Source organism: Scardinius erythrophthalmus (assembly GCF_964197995.2).
Source record: "Scardinius erythrophthalmus genome assembly, chromosome: 17".
Taxonomy (NCBI): domain Eukaryota; kingdom Metazoa; phylum Chordata; class Actinopteri; order Cypriniformes; family Leuciscidae; genus Scardinius; species Scardinius erythrophthalmus.
This window is the reverse complement of record NC_138237.1, coordinates 18,188,624-18,213,322: the sequence shown is the minus strand read 5'-3', so window position 1 is coordinate 18,213,322 and position 24,699 is coordinate 18,188,624. Positions and strand designations below refer to the sequence as shown.

The window sequence follows — 24,699 nt, the reverse complement described above, 5'->3', positions numbered from 1 at the left end:
TAAATAATTAAAAATGCACATACCATTCATTTGTATTGTTTTCACATATTTTGGATGACATTTGCATTGTTTTCCACAATCTTGCTTTGTAATTCAGAGGAATTGCAGGACTGCGTTCAGGACTAAAAGTTATGAAGAAAACTTTTTTCCTATTGAGCGTCATCTGACAGAGATTGTAAACAAGAACCATATCATAAAAGTCAATTGTTAAAACAACTTGATGCTAGAGTTTGAGAGATTGTTTAACTTGTTGTGTATCGCAAAACTAAACTAGTTACAGTTGTAAATATGACTGGATGTAATTTATTTGTCAATCATTGTATTTCTCTAAACATCAATTTCAAATAGCATAAACATTTTCTGCAATTTTAGAGCGTACTATGAGTGGGAAAAGAAACATACAGGTTGATATTTCTGAGACTCTTTGCACATTATTTTTCTATTTGATAAATTGTAATATTTATAAACAATTAGTACTAATTTTAATACATTCTCTTATAAAAAAGTAAAATTATTACCTTCAGTCTCGTTTATATTATGTGTGACAAATTCAGGAGAATCAAAGGTGTGTTTGGGGACCAAATATTTACACCAAGCAGCTGAAATCCTCATTTGTACAGCCACTGTATGATAAGGGCAATAAGAAAGGTAACTGGAAAGGAGAGTGGTAATTGGTCTTGTTATTTAAATTAATTAAGGATTAAAAGGGTTTTAAAGAAATAAAGAGAAATAAATAAACGGTCAAATAAGTTATAGATCTAATTGTAGTTGTGTTGTTAAACTATTAAATAAAACATAGTTTTCGATTCAAAATGGCAAAATTAACGTATGATCTAATTTGAATTTTTGTGGTTGTAAATTAATTTTAAAAGAATTTTATGCTGTTTTATTAGTATATTACCTATTCCTATCAGTATTTTACCTATTCGTTCGCACTAGTTGTAAAGTGACCTCAAGTCAAGAGGTAAATTATACCCATTTCACATTAATTTTAATTTAGAGGAACTGTGCGGGAAATGTATGCATGGGATATACAATTATATTTAGATTCAATAGAATTGACTGATTCAAACAGTCATGCACTGATAATGGTATTACCCATTTTGGATGCGGTCAAAGTGTTATGAAAAGACTTTAAAGAAAATTCAGTGGGATTTTATTATTAAATGGCTTTAATCGTAATTATTGCTCATACAGTCCATGTTACATCTTATAATAAGTAGAGATCATAATTTGTTTACTTGCTTCTCCCTTTGAAGGCTTGAGTTGGTTGGTTGAGTCCATCACTGTAAAGAAAGATTGGGAGTCTACCACCTGATGATGAGCTGTTGCTGGGAATCCACAGAGGCACAGGTTTAAACTTTCTAATGCCTGTATGTGTGATTTTGTGCATCAATTTTATTTTATTCAAATCTGTTTTAAATTGTACTTTGGGATGAAAGTAACTTCACATTGACACCACGTTTTGACATGGGACAAACCGTATGGTGGTGTTTAGTCCTCCACAGTAGAGGGCGGCAAGTCAATATCCATCCACTGTCAGAGATGCATCACTTCCGGCCAACCACATTGCAGCCAATGGCATCGCAGCAGGACAGGCGGTCTGCAGGCAGGTTTAAATGCGCCGCCAGCCAGTGGGGAAGGAAGCCTGGCTACTTCTAAAAGTTGGCAGAAGTTAATACTTTAGTAACGTTACGAAGTCAATATGTCAAATGAAAGGTAATAATATTTATTTTCATGTTACAAACCTGAATTCTGATTTGTATTTTACATAGCGCGTATTTCCTGAAAATAGAAACTTGTGTGTGTTTCTGTATACTACTTTGGATTCTCCCTCCACTTTGGTGTATTTTATAACTTGTATAACCTTTTTGGTGCATTATAAGAAGCACTTAACACAGTGATAATCTTACTAGTTAAAACAGGACTTTAGATCTCTAGTGCATAGTTCTACGGGACGCTTTTTAAAAATACATTTTAGTTGAATGTGCTGTTTAGGCGCGCGCCACCAGTTGTGTCGTGACGCGCGAGGATGATTTTTTTCAGCAATCGTGAATTTATATTAGCCAATTTAAATCATTAATTTTCTTTGTATCTATTTGATGGTTTAATTGGTTCATATATAGTTTTGTTTTTCTAAAAGGCACATTAGTATGGGGGCTATTTTTGGTATAACGTTAGAGGCGCTCGCGACAAATGGCGGGCATCACAGAACTTGTAAAGTGAGCGTGGAATTTACATTATAAAAATAATCAAAAATTTTGGAATCACTCATCATCATATATTGTGTAGTGAGAGATTATGCATACTCGTTTTATACATTGTACAGATTACATAAATTCAGCCTACAACAATCTTATGTTTGGGAGCTCGAGGGAATGGTTTCATGTTGCTTTCTGCTGCTACCTCTATGAATACCCTTTTAACAGCAAGAAATGGTGGTGTTGCTACTTAATGTTTCCTTAATTTTATGTAGGCCCTTTCAAGAATTGAATGAGAATTTGGAGGGATCCTTGTGCAGGCCTCTGAGGACTAAATGGAAAAGGCGGCCCGCCGGCAGCGGGGGTCTAGACACAGAAAACACTCCAAACGAGCTCATCCAGCAGTGGTCACCTCCACACAAAAAGCCCCTGACTTCTGCAAAAGGGAAAGAAAATGAGGAAAACGTATTTTTTCTTGCCAGACGCCCCAGAAAAAGAAGAGAATCATCAGGTTTGTGACTGATAATTTTAACCCTATAAAGCCTACTGTATCATATTTGATGCATGCATTTCTAAAGCCTCTAAATGATCAACATGATCAAAACTGCTGAAGAACCCGTTGTACACAATCTATGTCATGCATTTTGCCCTCTGATTGATAGATCATACTTTTTAATAAGAACAATGTATATAATTGGTTGTGGTATGTCATTTTGGTGTGAAATCTTTAAAATGATTATCAAGTAAACTTATCTTCCCTGTTAATATTTCAAGATGAACATTTACTAAACTGATGCAACTTGGGTTTACTTGATTATCCATACTTTTTAAAGAAAAATAGGGTAACCCTTTATTTTAGTTATTTTATGTTACATGTACTTACCATAGTAATAACAGTAAATAATTCATAATTACATTACATGCAACTAACATTCAACCTAACCCTATAGTAAGTACATGTTGTTATTACTCCGTACTTAAATATATAATAACAATGACAGCTTAAAATAAAGTGTAACTAGGAAAAAAAGCATTTTGAAGTGTATCAAGTATAATACATCAGGCTTTTAAGGAATGTTTATTTCTCAGTTATCATTGTATTGCATCGCATCATTTTGACATCACAATTAAAAAGCAACACCACTTTGATCATAAAACTAAGCTTTGAAATATTTGACATTTTAAGGAGGTACTGACACCTAATTCTTCTGTGCATTTTATGCAAGTAGTCTGAAAATCTCATCGTTGTACATTACAAGCTTTTAGAATTTCATCTTACTTTTTATAGTTTGATACTGTGCCAAATTGCATATTTCTGTTCAGTTTGGGCCTCTGAATACATTTTTTCACACGTGCGTGAGCTCTATATTCTCACAGTATCAAACTATATGGCCCATAAAAGCCTGATGTATCAAATATGAAAAGAAACATCTATCTAAGATGTAGAAGGCCTAATTTGATTTCTTGTTCGTCCCTCAGTAGGCTTGTGTTGGGACAGTCTACCTGATGAGCTGTTGCTGGGAATCCTGTCTCGTCTCTCACTGCAAGATCTCCTCAGGACGTCACGGGTCTGCAAGCGCTGGCATCGTTTAGCGTAAGTCCTGTGTTGGAAGTTTGGAAGACCACTGATCACCTGTGATATAAATACTAATAGTCGGAACTCTGCATTTGCAGGTTTGATGAGTCTCTGTGGCACGGTGTGGACCTGGTGGGAAAAGCTCAGTTAGATGCGGAGCTTGGGCAGGTGCTCTCAGCTGGGGCATTGAGGCTGCGCTGTCCACACACCTGCATCGGTCAACCCACTTTTAAAAGTACAGAGTGAGTAATGTGTGTTTTCATAGTGCCACAGTTAAGATACAGATCTGGCCTTTAAAAACGCGCGTTTTCTCCCGCGGCATTCGGCAATTAGTCTCGTAGAGTCTCGCAGAATTCTACAAGTGCTTCGTGGGGGCCTACTTAAAAAATCCCTCAATGTGTTTCGCTTCACAGAATATCCACCAGGTGGCGCATAAAAAACAACTTTACATTAGATTTTTTCTTTTACTTCACATTACGTCATGATTGTGAGAAAACATCCACAATAAAATATAAATTATAAATAGTAATAGACACAAATATTTACAGTAGGCTACTGTATTATACAGACATTTGAAAATATTTGTAAATGCAAAAGGTTCATTAAGACAAGAAGGGGTATTGGACAACGTTTACGAATTTTTATATGCTTTGTCATTGCTGTGGTTTCCAGGAGATGAGTGCATGCAGAATATTTAACATTGCTTTTATTAAAGCAGCAAAGTGACGTTCTTGCCAGCGCATAACTTTTTTGTACAACTATTAAGATGATTGTGCATGCAATGCGCATTTATATAAGTGCAACAGAGAATTTAGTGTGAGCATAATACACGTGACTCTGCCTGTAAAAACCCAGCAGTATTTTTATATATATATACACAAAATCATCCTAACATAATGCAATTAAATAATGCGACTTACCCAGATTCTTAATTCGTGCAGATATTTATTGTGTGATTGTTCTTGTGCAGATATTTCTTGTGAGGTAATGTTGCAGCACAACGCGTAGCATTTATATTTTGGGCGCATCTGATTTGCCATTACATTATTAATAAATATTTTAATTGAACTGTCTTAATGCATTAATTAAGCATAAAGATTTTTCCACGTTAGTCTCAGAATGTCCGGGGTTGGCTTGAGGTCTTGCCGACAGTTTGTAAATCTTCTAAATATTCATATTCACAAATTCCATACAAAGGGTGATCAACAGTTATGACTTATAAAATAAAATAAAAATGACCAGATAAGAGGTATCTGATTGACAGTTTGACAGATGTTGTTTTAAAAAATAATTACAACATTATGGGAAAGTGGTATTAAATATTCGGTAACACATAGCCTAATACAATTATTTTAAGTATGCATTTTTTTCAGTTTTGCTTTTACAAAATGTTCCCTGTTTTTTATATAATTAATTTAACCTAAGATGTGCGTTATATCGCTTTTTGATCATTCTTTGTGTTGTCGAATTTTGACACCGTTTCATTACTTGTTCATAATAATTTGATTCATAATTATGTCGTTTTTTTCTAAAAGTAAAAGTAAAAAAACTAAAAGTTTTTCTAAAAGCAATATTCTAAAGAGATACAAAGACATTGTACGTGTACCCACCAGATTTAGTCATGAGTCATTTTGTACCCACCACTTTTAACTTCCGTTGACCGTTTTCAGTGGTTATGAGGAGCAATATGAGAGAAAATTTTTGTAATCATTGTCTGACACAACAAAACTAAATTATAATATTCATTTTATTTTAATTTTCGTGTTCGCATTTATGAGGGAAAAAACAACGTGTCAGTTTACGGTTATGGACGTGAGCGCTCTAAAAGCGGCAATAAAAGTCTGCTTTAAAACTTTCACAGAGACCTCAAACAGAACAGCTGCCTTTCTTTAAATCGAATTTCGTTTTGTATTAATTATATCTTAATTTTAATCAATGTTTCCTGAACCAATTGCCTGGATTTAAGAAGTAAATATAGCAGACAATCACGACATTGGAGGCGCCGGCGATATCTCATAAATGAACCGAAACTCAGCGTGTAATGCACATTCACATTTACAGTGTATTTAGACACATTTAGACGCATTCATAATCATTACTTTTACCGGTTTTTTGTGGCAAGCTTTATGCGTGCGGTCGTGCGCTTGAGTGCGGCTATATTATAGTAAATGCTCATTACTTAAAACAAAGCATAATCTTCCTGGCATGCAATGGAATCTACAATGTCAGTTGGTTATATCAACATATGTCAAATTAAGTTACGCGATATCAACAAATTAAGCTATAAACATTCATTTGAAATAACCCTGCCCACGTGCTGGTGAAAACTGGAAAAACTGGTTTTCTTTTGACTCCCTGAGAGGAGATCGATTAGCATTGGGTGTTGAATCGGCAGACCTGGGGGGTGGGTGGTTGTAATTTCTTGACTGTGCAATTGGTAGCAGCTAAAACAAGCAGCTAAAACAAAGACTGTGCAATTAATTACATTTTGGAAATAACTTTCTTCATGTCGTTTTATTTATACACTGTAAAACATTATTTATTTATTTTTTGAATTTGTAAATATTAAATATGTTTTACAAACAATTGGTTTACAAACTCTTGGAGGTTTGTGGTTACCATCATTCAGAAGAGTGGTGCTTGTGTTTAGACTTGTGTTTTACGTGATTAAATCAGGAAGATTACATTGGTTTCTGTCCACACGGAGACGCATTTAAGACGATTTAATCAGGAAATGGAGGCACCGGCGCGATATAACTTGCATTGCTCGTGAACTGAGCTCGTCTCATAAATGAACCGAAACTCAGAAATGTATCTAGAAAGCTTGAAATGTCCACTTTTAAACAAAACAATTCAAAACGAAAAGAAACGGACAACTCTCTTATGTAAGTGTGCATTTCTCTCTATAGGCACGTTCACAATATCTGCGAAGATGACGAGTCAGCATTGTCAACATCTTTGACTGACACATAAAACACTAGTTGATTAGTAAACAATTAAAATGTCTCCTTGCTATATTTGACACATGATTACTTTTGCCAGTTCTTTGTGGCAAGCTTTATGCATCCGTTAACTATCGAATATCGTGACTCATATTTTGTACCAGACCATTTATGGTTGTTCATATTGTTCAACAAAGTTCTTGATAAAAAAAGAAAAGAAAAAAAAGAAGCTACTGTGCCTAATATTATTGTTGTATAGCGCGCAAGGTTTATGCGCATGCTTTAAGTCTTCTCCGTTTTTAGTGTATGTCTGTGGCAGAATTACAGTGCCTGGTCTGGTATGTATACTAGGCTACATCGTTTTGAGTCGGTTTCAGTGGTTTAGTGTGTAGCAGATATTTCTTGAGACGACGCCATGTTTTTATGTTTTTATGCACTTTAACTCTTTTAGTTTTGTTGCAATTTCACCAAAAGCTTATAATTAGGAAATACACACAACACGCTAAACTTATATTCTCTATATGTTAAAAATGTTGTAAAAAAATACGTATTATTCTTATATAATAAGAATAACAATATGATACATTTATATTGCACTCGAAATGATTTAGATATGGAAAGAGGAATTCTTCTCAACTACCACCAATAAAGTTTTAAAATTCTTCTTTTGAAAATATTATATTTTGATGATTCTGCAAGTTCAGCAGACAGTGAGGTTCGGGTTTGTTCCGATCAGAGCTCGTGAGTGGAGAGCACATTTCTGAATATTCCGCTCCGCTCGTTCATTCCGCTCAGGGTCCTCGGCCTCGCTCAACACAGATGTCCTGTTGCCTGGCTCGAAAATATGTGGAATACGGGCTGCTTTCGACTAAAAGTTTTTTTTTCTAGTCGACTAGTATACTAGGCTAGTTGTTCATTTAGTAATTCGTGGACAAATCGCCCCTTTATATTAATTTAATTAGCCTACTTATATCATATGGATCATGAGCGTTTACGTAATATAGCCGCACTCAAGCGCACGACCGCACGCATAAAGCTTGCCACAAAGAACCGGTAAAAGTAATGATTATGAATGCGTCTAAATATGTCTAAATACACTGTAAATGTGAATGTGCATTACACGCTGAGTTTCGGTTCATTTATGAGATATCGCCGGCGCCTCCAATGTCGTGATTGTCTGCTATATTTACTTCTTAAATCCAGGCAATTGGTTCTGGAAACATTGATTAAAATTAAGATATAATTAATACAAAACGAAATTCGATTTAAAGAAAGGCAGCTGTTCTGTTTGAGGTCTCTGTGAAAGTTTTAAAGCAGACTTTTATTGCCGCTTTTAGAGCGCTCACGTCCATAACCGTAAACTGACACGTTGTTTTTTCCCTCATAAATGCGAACACGAAAATTAAAATAAAATGAATATTATATATTTTTTTGTTGTGTCAGACAATGATTACAAAATTTCTCTCATATTGCTCCTCATAACCACTGAAAACGGTCAACGGAAGTTAAAAGTGGTGGGTACAAAATGACTCATGACTAAATCTGGTGGTTACACGTACACTGTCTTTGTATCTCTTTAGAATATTGCTTTTAGAAAAACTTTTAGTTTTTTTACTTTTACTTTTAGAAAAAAACGACATAATTATGAATCAAATTATTATGAACAAATAATGAAACTGTGTCAAAATTCGACAACACAAAGAATGATCAAAAAGCGATATACCGCACATCTCAGGTTAAATTAATTTAGCTCCTCATAACCACTGAAAACGGTAAAAAAAAATCGAACCAAAAGTCAAATTAATATGGACTGAAGTTAAAAGTGGTGGGTACAAAATGACTCATGACGAAATCTGGTGGGTGCGTACCCACCGTCCCCACCGAAATCGACGCCTATAAGGGAAACATGATAGTATAAAAAGTACTGTGTGTAATGCAGAAAAGCGCATTACAACCATGTTAAAACTATTTAAAACGTTAAGATGCAAAAATGAACTAAATGTAAAATTAGATAATGATATTGCGCAAATGATCTCGGTCTCTTTAAAGGTCTTCGCAAATTATTGTGTTATAAGACTCAGTTATCATAGCCTACATCACGTCTCTTCTACTGTAAGTACACAGAAAAAAAATAAGACAAATGATGCGCGTTTGAGTCGGATTTTTATGAAGAATATGTGACTGTTTATGTAACTGGCAAAAGAAAACATTGTATTCGTCATACTTCGTCAACTCAGTATGGCCACATGAAACACGACTGCCATCTACAGGTTTTAGTATTTCCTGCGTCCAAAACCTAATCCCCCTTCTGCACGATCCCGCAGAATTTCGGAAGTGCTCGTGGCATTCTTTTCTCTGAGACGCGCATTTTTAAAGGCCACATCTGTATGTTGTGTAATTCCTGCTGTTACTGCTGTCTTGCATTGGTCATTTTCAGTGCTGTTTGAATTACAGGAAACTTCGCATCCAACATCTGGATTTATCAAACTGCACAGTGGAGACGTCTGTACTAGAAGACATCCTGTTTCGCTGCAGACATCTACAGAATCTCAGTCTCGAAGGATTGGTGCTCTCTGATAGTATTATTCAGTAAGTGATAGTAAAAGCCATTTTGCACACGACACCTTATCCGTATATTTTTTTGGTGCGTTCAAGTTGTGTCGGAAAGATCGTATTTACGAGTTGAACGAAAATAAAGCCACCACAAAGTTGTAAATACCAGTGGGGAAAACAACGGATGTCTGCCAAGTGATCATATTTATTGTAGAAATGACACATTTAATGGAGTTTTGTTGCATTTAGGATTCCTTTAACCTTTTTTATTTTGCTTTCTTGCAGTTCTCTTGCTCAAAATACTGAGATTGTCCGGCTGAATTTGTGTGGCTGTTCTGGCTTCTCTCCTGAATCTCTGGCTGAGATGCTGAAATCTTGCACTCGGTAAGATTAACTGATGTACAACTTTGTTTGGGGTTGGTCAGGTTTTCAGAATGTTTTTTGATTTTATTTAATCAAAAGCACAGTTAAAATATTATTACAATTTAAAATCTAGATTTTCTTTTTTTATTGTATTTTAAAATGTACTTTGCTTTTGTAATGGTAAAGCTGAATTTTCAGCATCATTACTCCAGTCTTCAGTGTCACATGATCCTTCAGAAATCATTCTTATTTGCTGATTTGCTGCTCAAGAAACATTTCTTTATCAATGTTAAAGACTGTTGTACTGCTTAATATCTTGAAGAAACCATTATACTTTAATTTTATTTCAGGAATCTTTGTTGGATAACGGTCAAAAGAGCAGCATTTATTTGAAATTCTTTGAATAAATTATAAAATGTCTTTACTTTCACTTTTGATCATTGTAAATTCAAGGACAAAGTATTTTAGTAGTAGTAGTAGTATTAAGCCTGAGGAGCAGAAAGTTCTGTCTTATGTTGACTTTTTTATTATTATTATTTATTTAATTATATATGTTGATGTATTCATTATCAGTAAAGGTAGTTTTTGACCCATTGTAAAGCCCACAACATCTTTTTCTCAATCCAGAATTGAAGAAATGAACGTGTCGTGGTGTGACTTCAACAATCTTCATGTTCAAGCCATTGCTAACAACATTCCCTCCAGCGTCACTCAACTGAACATCAGTGGTTATAGACAAAACCTCATCATGGAAAGTGAGGACAGCATGGAGTTTGGCTTTGTGGTTTTTTTTTTTTTTTTTTTTTTTCAAAGATAATTTATACATTTTTGTGTTTCAGATGTCAAAGCTATAGTAAAAAGATGTCCGAACCTCACAAACCTAGATTTGAGGTGAGTTTGTGATTTGGAAAGATGATTGTGGATCAGATGCATAATAGCACACAGCAGAAGGTTAACATTCTTTTGTGTTTTATCATTACAGTGATAGCGTGCTTGTGACGACAGACAGTTTCCTAGTCCTGCAGCAACTTTCCTCCCTGAAACATCTTGGACTGAGCCGTTGTTATCAGATCCACCCAGCTTCTCTCATGTAAGAGATTTGAGAGATTGAGTTCAGAAAGAAAAGACAGCATGGTCTCTCTTCGAGTGCTTTTATGTCTGTAGTCTACATACAAGCAATACATTTTCTTTCTCTTTTTTGTTCCCCTCTACAGTGACTTTGAAAAGTTTCTAAATTTGCAGACCCTGGAGGTCTTCGGGCTCATACAGGACAGCTACCTGCCCATTCTTTGTAAAGGTCTACCGCACATACAGATCAACACACAGCCTTTCTCCACTGTGGCACGTCCCACCTCGTCATCAAGAAAAGATCGCACACTTTGGGGAATGCACTGCCGACTCATCTACAAACATTGTTTTTAATCCAGGATGATTACAGGGTAAACCAAATAGATCAGTATTTCTCTTATTGTGACTTAATAATTGTGGTTTTAAAAACGTCTTAAACATCACTAGTAAGTCCTCTTGTTTTATATTGTAACAGTTTCAATTTTGTGAATATGACAATTGTGTTATAGGTCCTGACAATCTTGAATTGAGTGGTGTTCTTATGTTGCAGCAAAGATCATACCTTATACCACAACCACTCTTATTGTGTGGTAAAAGATTGTTAGTGGTATATTTGAACTGTTTGGTACCAATAGCTGGTAAGTGAGTTTTATTAGATTTGTTGCTTCAGGTGAAATCTAGAATATAGTAGGTTCTATTTGTAAAATGCAAGATCTGCTTTCCTGCCAAGATCAAGTACATTTCCAGTTTTACTATAGGATTATCAAAGGTCTAGTTTAGTAATAAGAGAATCATTTTATGGTTGTTTTATACCATTTCTGAAGTATTTTATCATACAAAAGCATTACACCAGGTGCTTTAACAGCAAAGAAAATATTGTGAATCTTCCATTTTTCTGACCAGTTTTAATATTGGAAAACTTGAATTTTGTACAACTTTGACATGTAAATGTAATTTTATGAATTGTTTACATAATCTGAATTGTAAATAAATGTTTTGCTTTTTATTTAAAGTCATCCTCATGTGAGTTGATCTGTTTCACAAGTCACACAAAATGATACTTTCCAAGTGTAAATGCATTCAAATACATAAATGCAGCAATTTTTAAAGACTGAAAATGTGTTTTTACGAAATTCTGACATGTTTTGAATGAGCTTTTTGCACAATGGTTGGACCTGATGGAGAAGAGTTGGACTCCGCATCCAACCATTTGCCCTATTGTGTACCTCAAAAACAATGAAATATCAAGTTTTTTTGTTTTGTTTTTTTCATGGGTTGCCGTTTCAGACTTCTACATTATCATAATACTTTTGTGCATGTTTGGCACAACAGTGTTTAATATGTATTAAATCTTGTCAACAAAAAGCTCCAATCACATTTCAGTAACATGGGCATTTCTGGACCATTGTTTAAATAAAGCAATAGTGATGACACTTTACAATCTAATGCTGATGTTTCTATGGAAAATTTGAATGTTCATTTCTAAGGGCTGCAACCAAAGGGTCATTTAAAGAAGCATAGACTACAGAAGTGTGAAATATGTACATTTCATCTGCAAACCTCATCCCTTAAAACTCAGTGCCTAAATAACACAATGTCCATCTCAAAGTCTAAAGACAATCATTCAGTCCTTAATATAGAAGTTCGTGGAGCAACAGTTTGATGTATCAAATGATTTAATCAAGAATGACAGTTCGCAACAGGTCGTCCTCATTTAAGATGATGGTAGCAATGGCACCATCATTAAACTCGAAGGACGTCCCACCATCCACCACCATGCAGGCATCCCAGCACCTTGAGCGGACACAAACCCTATAGAAACAAGCATGTTAGCATTAACGTTATCACACAATTTTTAACAGCCTTTTAGTCAAATATATGGGGCCTGGGCCTGGTTTCACAGACAGGGCTTAGATTAAGCCAGGATTAGGCCTTAGTTCAATTAGGACATTTAATATAAACGTGTCTTATTACTGGTGTGCATCAAGTCAAAACAATGGCACTGACATATTGTAAGAAAAGTCAGCGTGAGCTGCTTTCAGTTAAAACAGCTCAAACATGCAATTTAGTCTAGGACTAGGCTAAAGCCTTGTCTGAAACCAGGGGTATGAAGAATTATTAACTTTAAAATAAGGTTTGATTTGTTAACAGTTAATGGATTTGGTATTATGAACTAACAATTTAACAACCTACAATCTATACATTTTATGAATATACTATTGTTAATTAGTAATGTATTATGAACAAATGTAAAATATGTAGAAGTTAACCTTAACCAAGTTTAATATTAACTCTTTCCCCGCCAATGTTTTTGATAATCTTCACAAATTTTATGGCTCTAGAATATTTTGCTGTATGAATATCTAAACATGCAATACATCAAATGAAAAAACAGACTCTCTGCTTTTAAACCACTACAAAAAATTCTTCGGATGTGTTTTGATCAGGAGATTCAGTGCTCTTTCAAAAGGTGTGTAATAGCGCCCCCTGGCGTATAACAGTGAAAATATGGAACACTGGAACATTCCATCAATGGCGGGGAAGCTTTTCTCACAAAAGACAGAAATTTCTGTCAATGGCGGGGAAAGAGTTAATATAATAATGCAGACATTTTTCATCATTTAACCGAAGTAGTGAGAGGATGGAAATGAAAACGTACTTTTTGGCAAAACCTCTTTGTCGGCTATTGGAAAATACTCTGTTGACTATAGGCTCCCTTATACTGAAGAAAAGTTTGTCCTCCTCTGGGCCGAAGATTAGAGACTCATTGTATGTTTTAGTCACTGAACACAAAGAGAGAAAATTATTTAAATGGCAGAATATTACTTTTATAAGTTAAATAATTTATAAAAAGTCATTTTATAATACAAATTACAATTATTTACTAATACAATTTTTCAAAAAGATAATTGGTAACACTTTACAATAAGCTTCCATTAGTTAATGCATTACTAACATTAACTAACAATGATCAATACATTTGTAACAGTATTTATTAATTTTTGTTAACGTCAGTTAATAAGAATTCAACTGTTTGTTAGTCCATGTTAGTTCAGGTACCTTAAATAATATTACCAGACACAACATTTGATTTTAATAACATTAGTAAATACTGAAATTAACATCAACTAAGATTAATAAATGCTTTACAAGTATTTTTCATTGTTAGTTCATGTTAACTAATATGTTACAAAAGGAACTTTATTGTAAAGTGTTACCAGATATTCTATTGTGAACTCACCACTCGCAATGAACTCCTGATTTAGAGGAACATCCAAACCCGTTTTTGATTTTCCTAAGATACAGAAAACATCTAAATCATGCTTGTACTGACTGTCGATTGTAAACTGTGCTGTCATAGCATAAATTTATTTTTGTAACTTTTTGTGTTTCTAACCTATTCTAAGGACATCCTCCACGGCCTGCTCCACAAGCTTATTAATATTGTAGGACCTGGATGAAGGAAGAAAAATTATTTGGTAACAACAATATAAGATCATCTCAGATCACTTCAGTCAAGTAATGCTTTGACTCACCAGGCTTTAGATCCAGTTCCAGTGCAAATGCTGAGCCCTGAGCTCTTCTGTTTCTCCCACGGCCCGTCATCAATGGAGATTTCATAGTATGAAGCCCTATGAAGCGAGAGGGTAAGATGGGGTTTGAAGGATTTATACTTCACCCTGTGGCAAACAGAAATCCACAAGTAAGGGGAGATGGGGGGATGCATGAAGTGAAGGAGGAAACGTGGTTGATGAGGTGCAGTGTCCTTAGGACATGGTTGGCGACTGGTTCCACAACATCACAGACAGGAGGGCAGGGATATATACCTGGAGGACAGAGACTCCCCGATGAAGATCTCATTGAGCCCTCGGACAGGGAGTAGGTGAGGCCTTTTAGAACTGTCGTGTGTCGTACCTGTCGCAAAAGTATGATATCGTTGTTGTCTCCTCTAACAATAGTTAGGAGTTAGTTACGATGAATTAGTCAGATTTTCACAGCAGAATGGCCGGACTGCATGAAACATGAAATGCCAGTAGACATGAATGTATTGGGAAATTTAACAGATGCATATTTTCAAATGATACCAGTAGGTGCATTAACATTATCAGCCTTAAAATACTAAAAATAAAACACTAAATAACTCAGAAACTAAACTAAAACTAATCAAATTAAAATAAAAAATGAAACTGACAATAAAACAATGTACTATAAATTCAATATAATATAAATATAATAACCCTGTTTGGGTGAACCTCACAAATAATTTTTTTTTGAAGTCTCTATGAGGCTGCATTTATTTGATCCAAAATACAGCAAAAACAGAAATATTTTTTCATTTTAAAACAGCTGTTTTCTATTTGAATATATTTTAAAATGCATTCATATGTTGGCAGAGCTAAATTTTCAGCATCATATGATGTTTAAAAAAAAAAAAGCTTTTGCAACATTATACACTACCGTTCATAAGTTTGGGGCCAGAATCTTTTTTTTTTTTTTTTTGGAAAGAAATTGAAAAAATTAATACTTTTATTCAGCAAGGATGCATCAAAAGTGATAGTAAGGAAATTTATAATGTTACAAAAGCTTTCCATTTCAGATAAATGCAGTTCTTCTGAACTTTCTATTTATCAAAGAATCCTGGGGGAAAATTTTTTTGAACACAGCTGTTTTCAACAATGATAATAATAAGAAATGAGCATCAAATCATCATATTAGAATGATTTCTGCAGGATCATGTGACACTGAAGACTGGAGTAATGCTGAAAATTCAGATTGAAAAAATATTTCACAATATTACTGTTGCTTTATTTTGGATTAAATAAATGCAGCCTTAAGAGCAGAAGAGACTTATTTTAAACCATCTATATTATATATATGCTGTGCTGATTTTCATTACTGTACTACAGTAATGAGAAGATTTTTTTTTTTACAATACAGTAATGAGACGTTTTGGGGGAAAATGTGCTTGAGTATTGTTGAAAATAAAATACAAATTACAAATGAAAAGATTAAATATACACATACATACATATGTGTATACATATGTATATACATATGTATATATATGTATGTGTATGTATTTTATATATATTATAATACTTTATTTAATTTGATTATATTTGATATTTTCTGCAATAATTAAGCACCAAAAAACTCATTCACATTACTGTAATAAAGTAACACAAATCATCCTTTCTCCTTAATTTTGCTCTGAAATATGAGCTGAACATTTTTGCCAGTATTTGTGAGATGCAGTAGAGCAGCAGAGAGGAATGTTTGGTTGAGATAGTAATGTGTAGTACGGGACTCAGTCTCAGTGGTGATCCGGTGTGCTTTGCTGTGCTGTTCCAGGCTCAGCTGCAGCTCGTGCAGGTCCACTGGAGTCGGGTTGATCCCGGTGCCCTCCAAGTACATACGGATACGCTGACGCCACTGCCACCTGGTGAAGATAGAAGGGGAAAATACTGACGGCATAAAGCAGGTACAATGATGATTAGAATGAAACAGGCGACTCCAAACATGGGTAGATCTTAGCAGCTCTGAAGTGGTCTCTTATTTGTCAGGTTCAATCTTGCTAAATAGCACTTAAACTGTCGGTAGCACTTTATTTTAAGGTGTTACTACATGTACTTACTATAGTAATAACATAAAATTATGCATAATTACAAGTAACTAACCCTGAACCAATCCCTAATCCTAACCATAACTCTATTGTAAGTACATGTACATTAATATAACTCAGTACTTATTTGAGTAAGTACAATGTAACTATGTCACCTTAAAATAAACGGTTACCATATTAATCATTGAAACTTTTCTCTTTTCTTCTCCTGTTTTTAATATATTTTTTTATCAATTTTTATTAGAATCTTAAATGTGTTATGATTTTATCATTATTTTGTATTCCTTTTTTAAATGTAAAGTACTCTGAATTGTGAATTGAAATGTGCTATATAAATAAAATAGTCTTTTGCAGAGTACTTTAGCAAGAAGCATAGAAGAAAACAACTGACTGCAAATTGGATTATACAGCAAATTGGATTACTGCCGAAGCAAGAGTAAATAAGAAGTACCTACCTGAACTCACCCTTCCTGAGTTTCTGTAAGGCCTCAGAAAAGGCTTGTGTATAGTGCACAGGTAAACACAGGTGGCCCTCTGACCTTCATATACAGAAACACATGTACATTATGAAACAAATAAACTTGGCAAGACTTAACTTAAAGCCTTTAAGTATAATGCATTATAAAATTATTTTAATGCATTAATTATGCCATGTAATGCACCTTATAAGGCACTGTATGGTCTCATGAATAATTGTAACCACAGTTCTGATACATTATAATACTTATCTATTCATTTAACAGACCTGTAGAAAGTATAATGCATTGAAACACATGACAAACAACCAATTTCAGAATCTACAAATATTAAGATAAATTTTAACTTGGTAACAATTATTTATGAAAATATATAATGCATTATAACATTATGAACGCCTTTATAATGCATTATGCATAAGGGCTTTAAGTAAAGTGTTACCATAAACTTAAACTCGCTATAAGGCTAGTTTTTATTACCTTTCTGGATCTGTATTGACCCCCAATACAGGTTTGTTCTTATCATACACTTTACTGGCAACAAGTAGCATGGTTCCATCACCTATGAAATAATGTCTGTTAGAATTTTACACACACACAAATAATATGTCAAGTCAAGTCAAGTCAAGTCAAGTCAAGTCAAGTCAAGTCAAGTCAAGTCAAGTCATCTTCATTTATATAGCGCTTTTAACAATGTAGATTGTTTCAAAGCAGCTTAACAGAGATAAGCGTATAATTTAAGGTAACAGAGATTGTTTTGGCTTTATAGCCGAGTCAAGTTATTTTCCATCTAAAGTTAGTTTTGATTGATTTGCTTCCGTCGCAACGATCATTTGTTATTAAATTAGGGGCCGCTAAGACGACACCATTCCCTCTACACAGACTTTAAACGTGATCCTGTGAGAAACGCTGATGGCGTTCACATGCGCATTTAGAATTGGTTCTATAGTTATGTGCGTTTGAAAATACGCAGGTTTGGAATTCCCTACAAGCCAAGCCTAAACAAAGTACTTGTCTTTCCTTATAAATTTTGATAAAGAATTTTATTTTATTTTGTTGCTTTGGGGTAGGAACGCGAAACGAATTTTCCCGACAACGCCTTATCTGTATAGTGGTAGAGGGATCCTCCATAGGGAGAGACTAGTTGGCACTTCAGCACTGCGTTGTCATCGGTCCAGGCGATATGAATATGTATATGCAGGGCCTAAAATTAACTTTTTGCCAAACCTGCCAATGGCCGGTGACTTTACCGGCCATAAAACAGATTAATCCTTATTAAAGTTACAGAAGTTGTTCAGGCAAGATGAATGATTGTTCTTAAGATATAGGAATATTAGGCTGCTAAAACTTAAAGAGTTTAAGAATCAATATACAGTTTCACTAAAGACTCTTAAGTTTACGTGGATATTTCCCAAGATGGGCTTTTTGACATAATTTTGTTTATGTCTGTTCAAGTGCAAAAAGATGTGAAAGAGAGCTACTCACATGTTCTCATGTTCTTCACATTCTCACAATTTTGCATTGTTAGAATTTTTCAGAATGTTACCTTGCGATTGACAAGCTTCATATACTCGCCAACACAGATTTCTGCTCGCATTTGGCGAGGGTTAATTTTAGGCCCTATATATACACACTTGCATAAAGTCCTGTGAAACCATCTCTCATATGTCAACTGGTGCACAATTAAACACCTGAGCTTTACCTCCAGCAGAGATAATGGCATCGGCCCATCGTACTGTGTCCTCGTCATATTCTCCTCTTTTTACAATGCGCACCTCAATCCCCTGTTTCCTACAAAGATGAAAGGAAAGTCTTGTTTGCAAATTATTTCAAATACTGTCAGAATTTCCATTTTTGAGTGTCATCTTACTGTAGACTGTCCACAATCTGTCCAACATTAAAGGTGTGTATATTGTGTCTCTCCAGAAGCCCACTGTAACTGGATCCTTTTAGGGCAAGCTGTGATGACAAGACGACGACTTATAAATATCATAAACAATGTATTGCTTCTTGAAAATATCATCACTAGTAAAAATAAACAGTCTTTTAACATTGTGTGGAGTTAGTTGGACTCTGGACTTCTTAATACAATTTTGCTGCAGGCATTGTTGGTGGACTGTTAAATACTCTAAGCCCATTTTGCTTGCTACTGAATTGAGCAAACAATAGTACCAACAGGAAAGGGAGGTAAAATATTAACAGACTTCTTTTGTTGAGCAGTATAATTAAACACTGTCAGAAAACAGAAGGCAAAGTAAAAGTAAAAAGTTTTAGGCACAACGAAAGTTAACCCCTACATATATAAATATTTCAATGAAGATATTAATATTTATATCTAATAGCTAAATATGAATGTCTTCAGTAAACATATAGATAAAGGGAGGGGAGGAGAAAGTGAGGGTGGTTCCAGAAGTAAGAAAAAAAAAAAAAAAAATCCCACTCACTTTCTCCATAGGAGGATTGATTTTTTAACATGACCATGTTTAACAGTGGTATTCCTTCAGATAAAAATATGTCATTACCCATGCTAATAAAAAAGTAACAAGTAAATCACACCAAACGAACAGAGTGCAACAGTCAGGTTCCGGAAATAAAAATCACATTCATTTTGTCCATCGGGGAATTGATTTTGAACGATAACTTTAGACATAAACCTACTATGAACTACATAGCCAAGTTGTTAATCGATGATTTTGTTAAAGCCATCAGCCCGCATTTTTTCAACTTATTTTTTAAATAATCATATTCAACAGCAGAATTCCAGGTGAAAATGAAGCACTCCGTTCATTTTGTCCATTAAACCTTTAAAGACAGACCTACTCTGAGCCCACGGTTGTTAATTGATGTTATTTACTTCTGCTGTAGCCATCAGCCCACTTTTATTCAGCTTAGTGTAAAATAATCATGTTTAACTGTGGAATAGGCATCTATGTACGATTGCTTCCGCGTTTTGTCTCAGCCCACCCAGTTACATCCGGTGCTGCGCCGGAAGCCGTTTTTGCATTCGGTGGAGATAATGGTAAATTACACTCGCTGTTTACAAGAACTTCCAGCGGTTAACGTGAATGATGTTAACAATATTGTGAGGCAGTTAGCTGTCACACCCAAGAGTAAGAAAGAGAAGGGCTTTAAATTATATATTTCGAGCTACATCGACAACTTTGAGGGTGAGTATTCTCTCATATCATGCGAAATCCGACTAGCGAATCGGTTTCTAAAATCGTTTTTTCTCCATTTCTGAGAAAATTAATCTTATGAAAGTTTTGCCGCTAGTACACACAACACGCTATGCGGAAGTAAAGACGCTGGCTGAGATTCTACCGGAAATACGTCAGCAGCGTTCGTGCATAGAACGTATTCCAAGTGAAAAACTACATTACCCATGATACCGAAAATTACACCAATCAGAGAGACGGAAAAAAAGCACAGACCAAATAAGCTCTTTAGCTCCGCCCACTCCAATTAAGCACTGCCAATGACGTAATCGAGTCGATCTCGCTATGCTCTAAAAATACTTTAATGTTTATATGATGAATATATATTTAGTCTTATATTCAGTTCAGTTATATTACAGTTCAGTATGGAAATTTACAAATGACATCATCGCCAACTGATAGATTTTGAATGGCGAGAATTGTTCATGTGTTTTAAAGGAAACTTTAATCCTTAACATCTTAAAATGTGTTTTAAGATTATGTAAAAGTTTTTACATAAAGTCTGAAATGAAAATGCCTTAATGCAGAATTTATCCACCTTATTTTTCATGTAAGAGTGTCCATGGCCATTTGTAAACTTAATGTGTCTGGCTTCCGGTGTCATCCGCTTCCAGTTATTTTTAGCTGTACAAAAAGCTTGTTATGCTGCTTGATATTGCAGACTGGAATTTCTTCCCTAATGTAGTGGCTTAATCATAAACACGCTGTTTTGTACCGCAAACAGTTTTACCATTAACGGCACTTTGTAATTCTTCTCGTTATTTCTCCATTGGCGGCTAATGAACAGGAAGTCTTGCACATTCACAGAAAATAGCTTAGGCTACTTCCACATTGAAAAATAAGGTGGATAGAACGGTTTAATTAAGACGTCAATTTGTAGGTCAACCCGTTAGCAAGTTATTCAGGGTTTTTCGAATAGAGGGTTAAAATCAGGGGCATTTCCTCCGAGGAGGCAAGGAAGGCAGTGCCTTCCCAAAAAAATTCAAGAAAAATAACCCATATTACAAAAATAAAACAATGCAAATATTACAAAGTGTGACATTAAATAGGCTAGGGTATAAATCACTCGTTTTTCTAAAGTAACACTGTCCAACAGTGACACTAGCAGGTAAAGTTACAGCTGGAGTTCGTGTCTCTCTTGCCTCCCCTGAGTCCATTGAGTTTTAACAGACCCACCTAAAGCGTGCAGTGGGTTTAGTGGGGGGTAATGGAGAATGAATGAGGGAAAGTCATGTGAGAGGAGGCAATGCCTCCATTGAGCTATGAATGGATATGATTGGTTTGTGCGATAAATCCCGCCACTTGTTTTCGTGCGCATTCACGAATCAGTCTGAATGAATAAAATGATGGCATTGATGGGAAGACTAATTAAAAAGTCAGTAAACACCTCAGTCAGACATCACCCCTTTATGTCACATCAAAATCAAACTTGAAATGGCCTGAAAACATGATGACTCTGGGAGTTTTAGTGAGCGATCAGCTTGGTGAAATTAAAGGTACATCTTGTCTGTGACTGATGATCCAAAAATAAGTTGACTATTAAAAAGAACAGCTGAACATCAGTTCACAAATAAAATATTGTTTAAAATATATTGTTACTGCCTTGTAAATTGTTATTTTTGAAATAAAAGTAAAAAATGCTTAAAAACACTAACTGGAGATTTTTACTTGGTTTTAATAAATAGAACATTAATTACATTTTTAATGTAAAAATACAAAAAAAGATTTGCTTTTGGTTTCTTTTTTATGTAATTTGATGTATTGTTTTTTTAACCAGGAAAATGTGACAACATTAACCAGGAAAATGTGACAATATTAAGTGTAATTGGGACATGATTTTGAATTTTGCCTCCCCAAATGTATAAGTAAAGCCAACTGTATGTAGTTATCATTACTTGAAGATACTTCTATGTCCGTTTTAATACAGCACCCGCTGTAACAAGATAAACCGGTGTAACGTTATTTGATCAATACACAGATAAAGAGGTGTATTCACCTCTTCACAAGCGTCTGCTTACCAGCTGTTTTAGATCCTCCTCCGACAGTCCCGCATATCGATAGCTCTGCTGCTCGAATTCATATCGTGTGGTCTTAGTCACAACCGCCACCTTCGCAGGTTTGAAGCCACATTCAGCTTGCGAAGCAACTTTACACGCGGCGGTCTGATGAAAACACAGACGACTACAGTAGCTCCCAGTGAAACCCGCCACTATAGGATTTCCATAAAGAGTTTTCCTTAAAGCTCTGGATAGCATTCTACTACCGCAAAATAGTACTGGAGAAATGGTCAGGGGAAAAAACTACGTTATTTAATGTAGAATTTTTCAGCTCTTGCTGTCATTCAGGGCTTGAATCCTGTCCTGTTCAAATAGACAGACAGACCACCAGTCAAAACTACTTTTCCAGATTAATTAAAGGGGCTTTATGAGCTTGAAAATGCTGGAGGTTCTTGGCAAAATAAATAAAATCAACACAAACTTCACTAAACACACACAACTGAATAATATATGGGGTTGTAAGGTTTGCAAGTTAATGTAACCAGCAGCATTCAGAGACTCGCAGGTCACCTGATAACAATCATGGCAAAGCACTAAGCACCTAATCTTTCTAAACCTACGGATGTGATCTGACTAACGTTAGCTGGTTGTCGCCTACTGGCTACGCAGTGTTGGACGCACAGAAGGTCACATTTGCTGAAGGTTTCGTGAACGATGCCCTTTCTAGGTGTACGTGAACAGCTAGCTGATTACAGCTGTCAGTTTTAGCGTGTAAACTGTCCACCAACTCTAACTCTCCAAGCGCAGTGACCAATCACATCCCCGTCTATCTGCACTACGACGGAGAGCGCGAGTCTAAGCGATCTACAGAAACCTGAAGTTTACCGTCTACCTAAATACAGAACTTCAAATCACACAAAGTTGAGGCTAATAAAAACATCAGATCCCACACTCACACATGCCGCCATCTTTAAAGCACGTAGCGCTGACTCTGTGGGCGTGGCTTTGAATAGACGGGTTTTGTGCTAGTGTGCCCATTCTTCACTCAGTTCACTGGCGCCCAGCTATACTAATACATTCAAAACCAGATTTTAATACATCGTCCTATCCACTTCATAAAATATTTAAAATAGACGAACCCAATAACCATGATGATTGTTTTACACTGTATCACTGGCGTTTCCATAGTTGATGACACTACACAATTGTTAATTTTGCATGGAAATGGTCATTTGCATAAAGCAAAAGTAACAGCCATTAAACCCTGTTCTAGAGTTTTTTTTTTCTTTTTCTAATATTATAATTATTTGTAGATTCAAAATGTTTCATGACATATTATTAGTGATCAAGCTGACATGTAGCAGTGTGTAGGACTACAACTCTTAGGCTATATTGAAAAGAGTAGGCTAGCCTACTATTGTTATAATTTATGCTGAACTCAAAGTTTGTAATGTAGGCCTATACCCCAGTTGTTATTATGTACAACATATATCATATTATAGATATGATTTTCCTATTATATTAGATATCGTTTTTTTGTTGGCCAAAACCTGGAAACGAATTAGCATTTTAGCACCATTTTAGCACTATTTTAGTCTCAAAGCGTATGGGAAAAATCCTATTAGGTTTTTGTTGAGGGAACAGGAATGCTAACTTCCAGATTAGCCAACAAAAATGTAATCACTGCAGCACTCTAGTGTTCAAGCTCAATGTTGCAAGCAGGATGGGCCAAGATGAACGTCACCTGCCACACCGGTCTCGAATCTCACGGAGGAGCTCCGGAAGGATAAAAGGAGGAGTGACGACAGTGCAAGACGACAGAGAACCAGGCCTGGCTGGGACATTTATGTTGGGTTTTATTATGTTTATATGCGACAGTCGTCCGTGAGGGGCTGCTGTTTTACTTTCGTTTGTCTGTTTGATTATTTTGTAATTAAAGTTACGTTGATCGTTTGCCGGTTCCTGCCTCTTTCCCTGATCCTTTAAACCTTGTTACACTCAAAAACATAAAATTGCTAATAACTATGGGGAGGTTGGGGTGTCCCACTATTGTGCATTCAATGAACTATGAACTACTTATCTTTTTCCGGGCCAATGATGGGGATTTTTTTTTTTTTTTTTTTTGCTATACAGAAATTGTTTTTTTACAAATAAAACTACCTAGACAAAAATAGAAGTAAGCTATTCACTGGAATAAAAAGTGTGACAACTAGCCCTGAACCACCTTGCAATTTTATAGGTAGTAAAGCACTTTAATGTGAGTTCAGAAAAGCATAAAATCAGATGCTCAACTGAAATAATATTGTAAGAAAAACTTGAGCAAGAAGTGTCAGATAGCACATCTAGAAAGCATTTGCTGTGTACAAACATCTGAGAGACGTCTTTAAGATGTCAGTTTAACATTCTAAATCATTAATATCTTAAAGACGTTTTCTAAATCTCTATTTAACGTCTGACAGGAACGTCCAAGAGGCATATTGCAGATGAGCAAACACACTAAAAAATACGTCTTCCAGACGTAAACACGCACATCCAATATACATCTCTGAGATGTACGTTTGCTTTTAGGGACTGCTCATTATAGAGCCAATGGGTGGAGACTGACTCGCTTGACCTATGGTTATAACCCTATCCCTAAACCTAAATTTTTGGTTAATCTCCACCAATTAAATTTACAGAGGTGTT

The 24,699-nt window shown here is 35.3% G+C and overlaps 2 protein-coding genes across 9 annotated transcripts; one reads left to right on the top strand and one right to left on the bottom strand.

The window, feature by feature from the left end:
• The first annotated feature begins 1,319 nt into the window (after positions 1-1,319).
• skp2 (S-phase kinase-associated protein 2, E3 ubiquitin protein ligase) lies at positions 1,320-12,147 on the top strand. 2 transcript variants are annotated; one of them, XM_081391093.1, is made up of 10 exons: positions 1,320-1,719; positions 2,477-2,712; positions 3,681-3,795; positions 3,876-4,019; positions 9,174-9,308; positions 9,558-9,656; positions 10,263-10,390; positions 10,475-10,526; positions 10,618-10,725; positions 10,850-12,147. In XM_081391093.1, exons 1-10 carry the CDS (start codon positions 1,706-1,708, stop codon positions 11,055-11,057), a joined length of 1,239 nt encoding a protein of 412 aa, XP_081247219.1. In that variant the 5' UTR covers positions 1,320-1,705; the 3' UTR covers positions 11,058-12,147. The 2 variants fall into 2 exon arrangements, with proteins under 2 accessions (XP_081247219.1, XP_081247218.1); XM_081391092.1 differs by lacking the exon at positions 1,320-1,719 and adding an exon at positions 1,915-2,222 and having other exon boundaries at positions 10,850-12,139.
• nadk2 (NAD kinase 2, mitochondrial) lies at positions 11,591-23,061 on the bottom strand. 7 transcript variants are annotated; one of them, XM_081391091.1, is made up of 13 exons: positions 22,971-23,061; positions 22,036-22,179; positions 18,673-18,761; positions 18,505-18,593; positions 17,283-17,364; positions 16,782-16,865; positions 16,007-16,143; positions 14,531-14,618; positions 14,240-14,335; positions 14,101-14,156; positions 13,945-13,998; positions 13,363-13,486; positions 11,591-12,515 (listed from the first exon to the last, which is right to left on the bottom strand). In XM_081391091.1, the coding sequence occupies exons 1-13, from the start codon at positions 22,980-22,982 to the stop codon at positions 12,380-12,382; spliced, it is 1,191 nt and encodes a 396-aa protein (XP_081247217.1). In that variant the 5' UTR covers positions 22,983-23,061; the 3' UTR covers positions 11,591-12,379. The 7 variants fall into 7 exon arrangements, with proteins under 7 accessions (XP_081247217.1, XP_081247215.1, XP_081247214.1 ...); XM_081391089.1 differs by having other exon boundaries at positions 14,240-14,383; positions 22,971-23,059; XM_081391088.1 differs by having other exon boundaries at positions 22,036-22,377; positions 22,971-23,009.
• Between the last annotated feature and the right edge of the window lie 1,638 nt (positions 23,062-24,699).

Excerpts from the sequence above, each read along its gene's own strand:
- skp2 (XM_081391092.1), top strand. The coding sequence starts at position 2,197 with ATGGCGGGCATCACAGAACTTGTAAA. Across the intron at positions 2,713-3,680 it reads AAAAAGAAGAGAATCATCAG|TAGGCTTGTGTTGGGACAGT; the intron begins GTTTGTGACTGA and ends TTCGTCCCTCAG. Across the intron at positions 9,657-10,262 it reads ATGCTGAAATCTTGCACTCG|AATTGAAGAAATGAACGTGT; the intron begins GTAAGATTAACT and ends TTCTCAATCCAG.
- nadk2 (XM_081391085.1), bottom strand. The coding sequence starts at position 22,272 with ATGCTATCCAGAGCTTTAAGGAAAACTCTTTATGGAAATCCTATAGTG. Across the intron at positions 16,144-16,781 it reads CTCAGGAAGGGTGAGTTCAG|GTGGCAGTGGCGTCAGCGTA; the intron begins GTAGGTACTTCT and ends TATCTTCACCAG. Across the intron at positions 13,999-14,100 it reads GGAGGATGTCCTTAGAATAG|GAAAATCAAAAACGGGTTTG; the intron begins GTTAGAAACACA and ends TCTGTATCTTAG.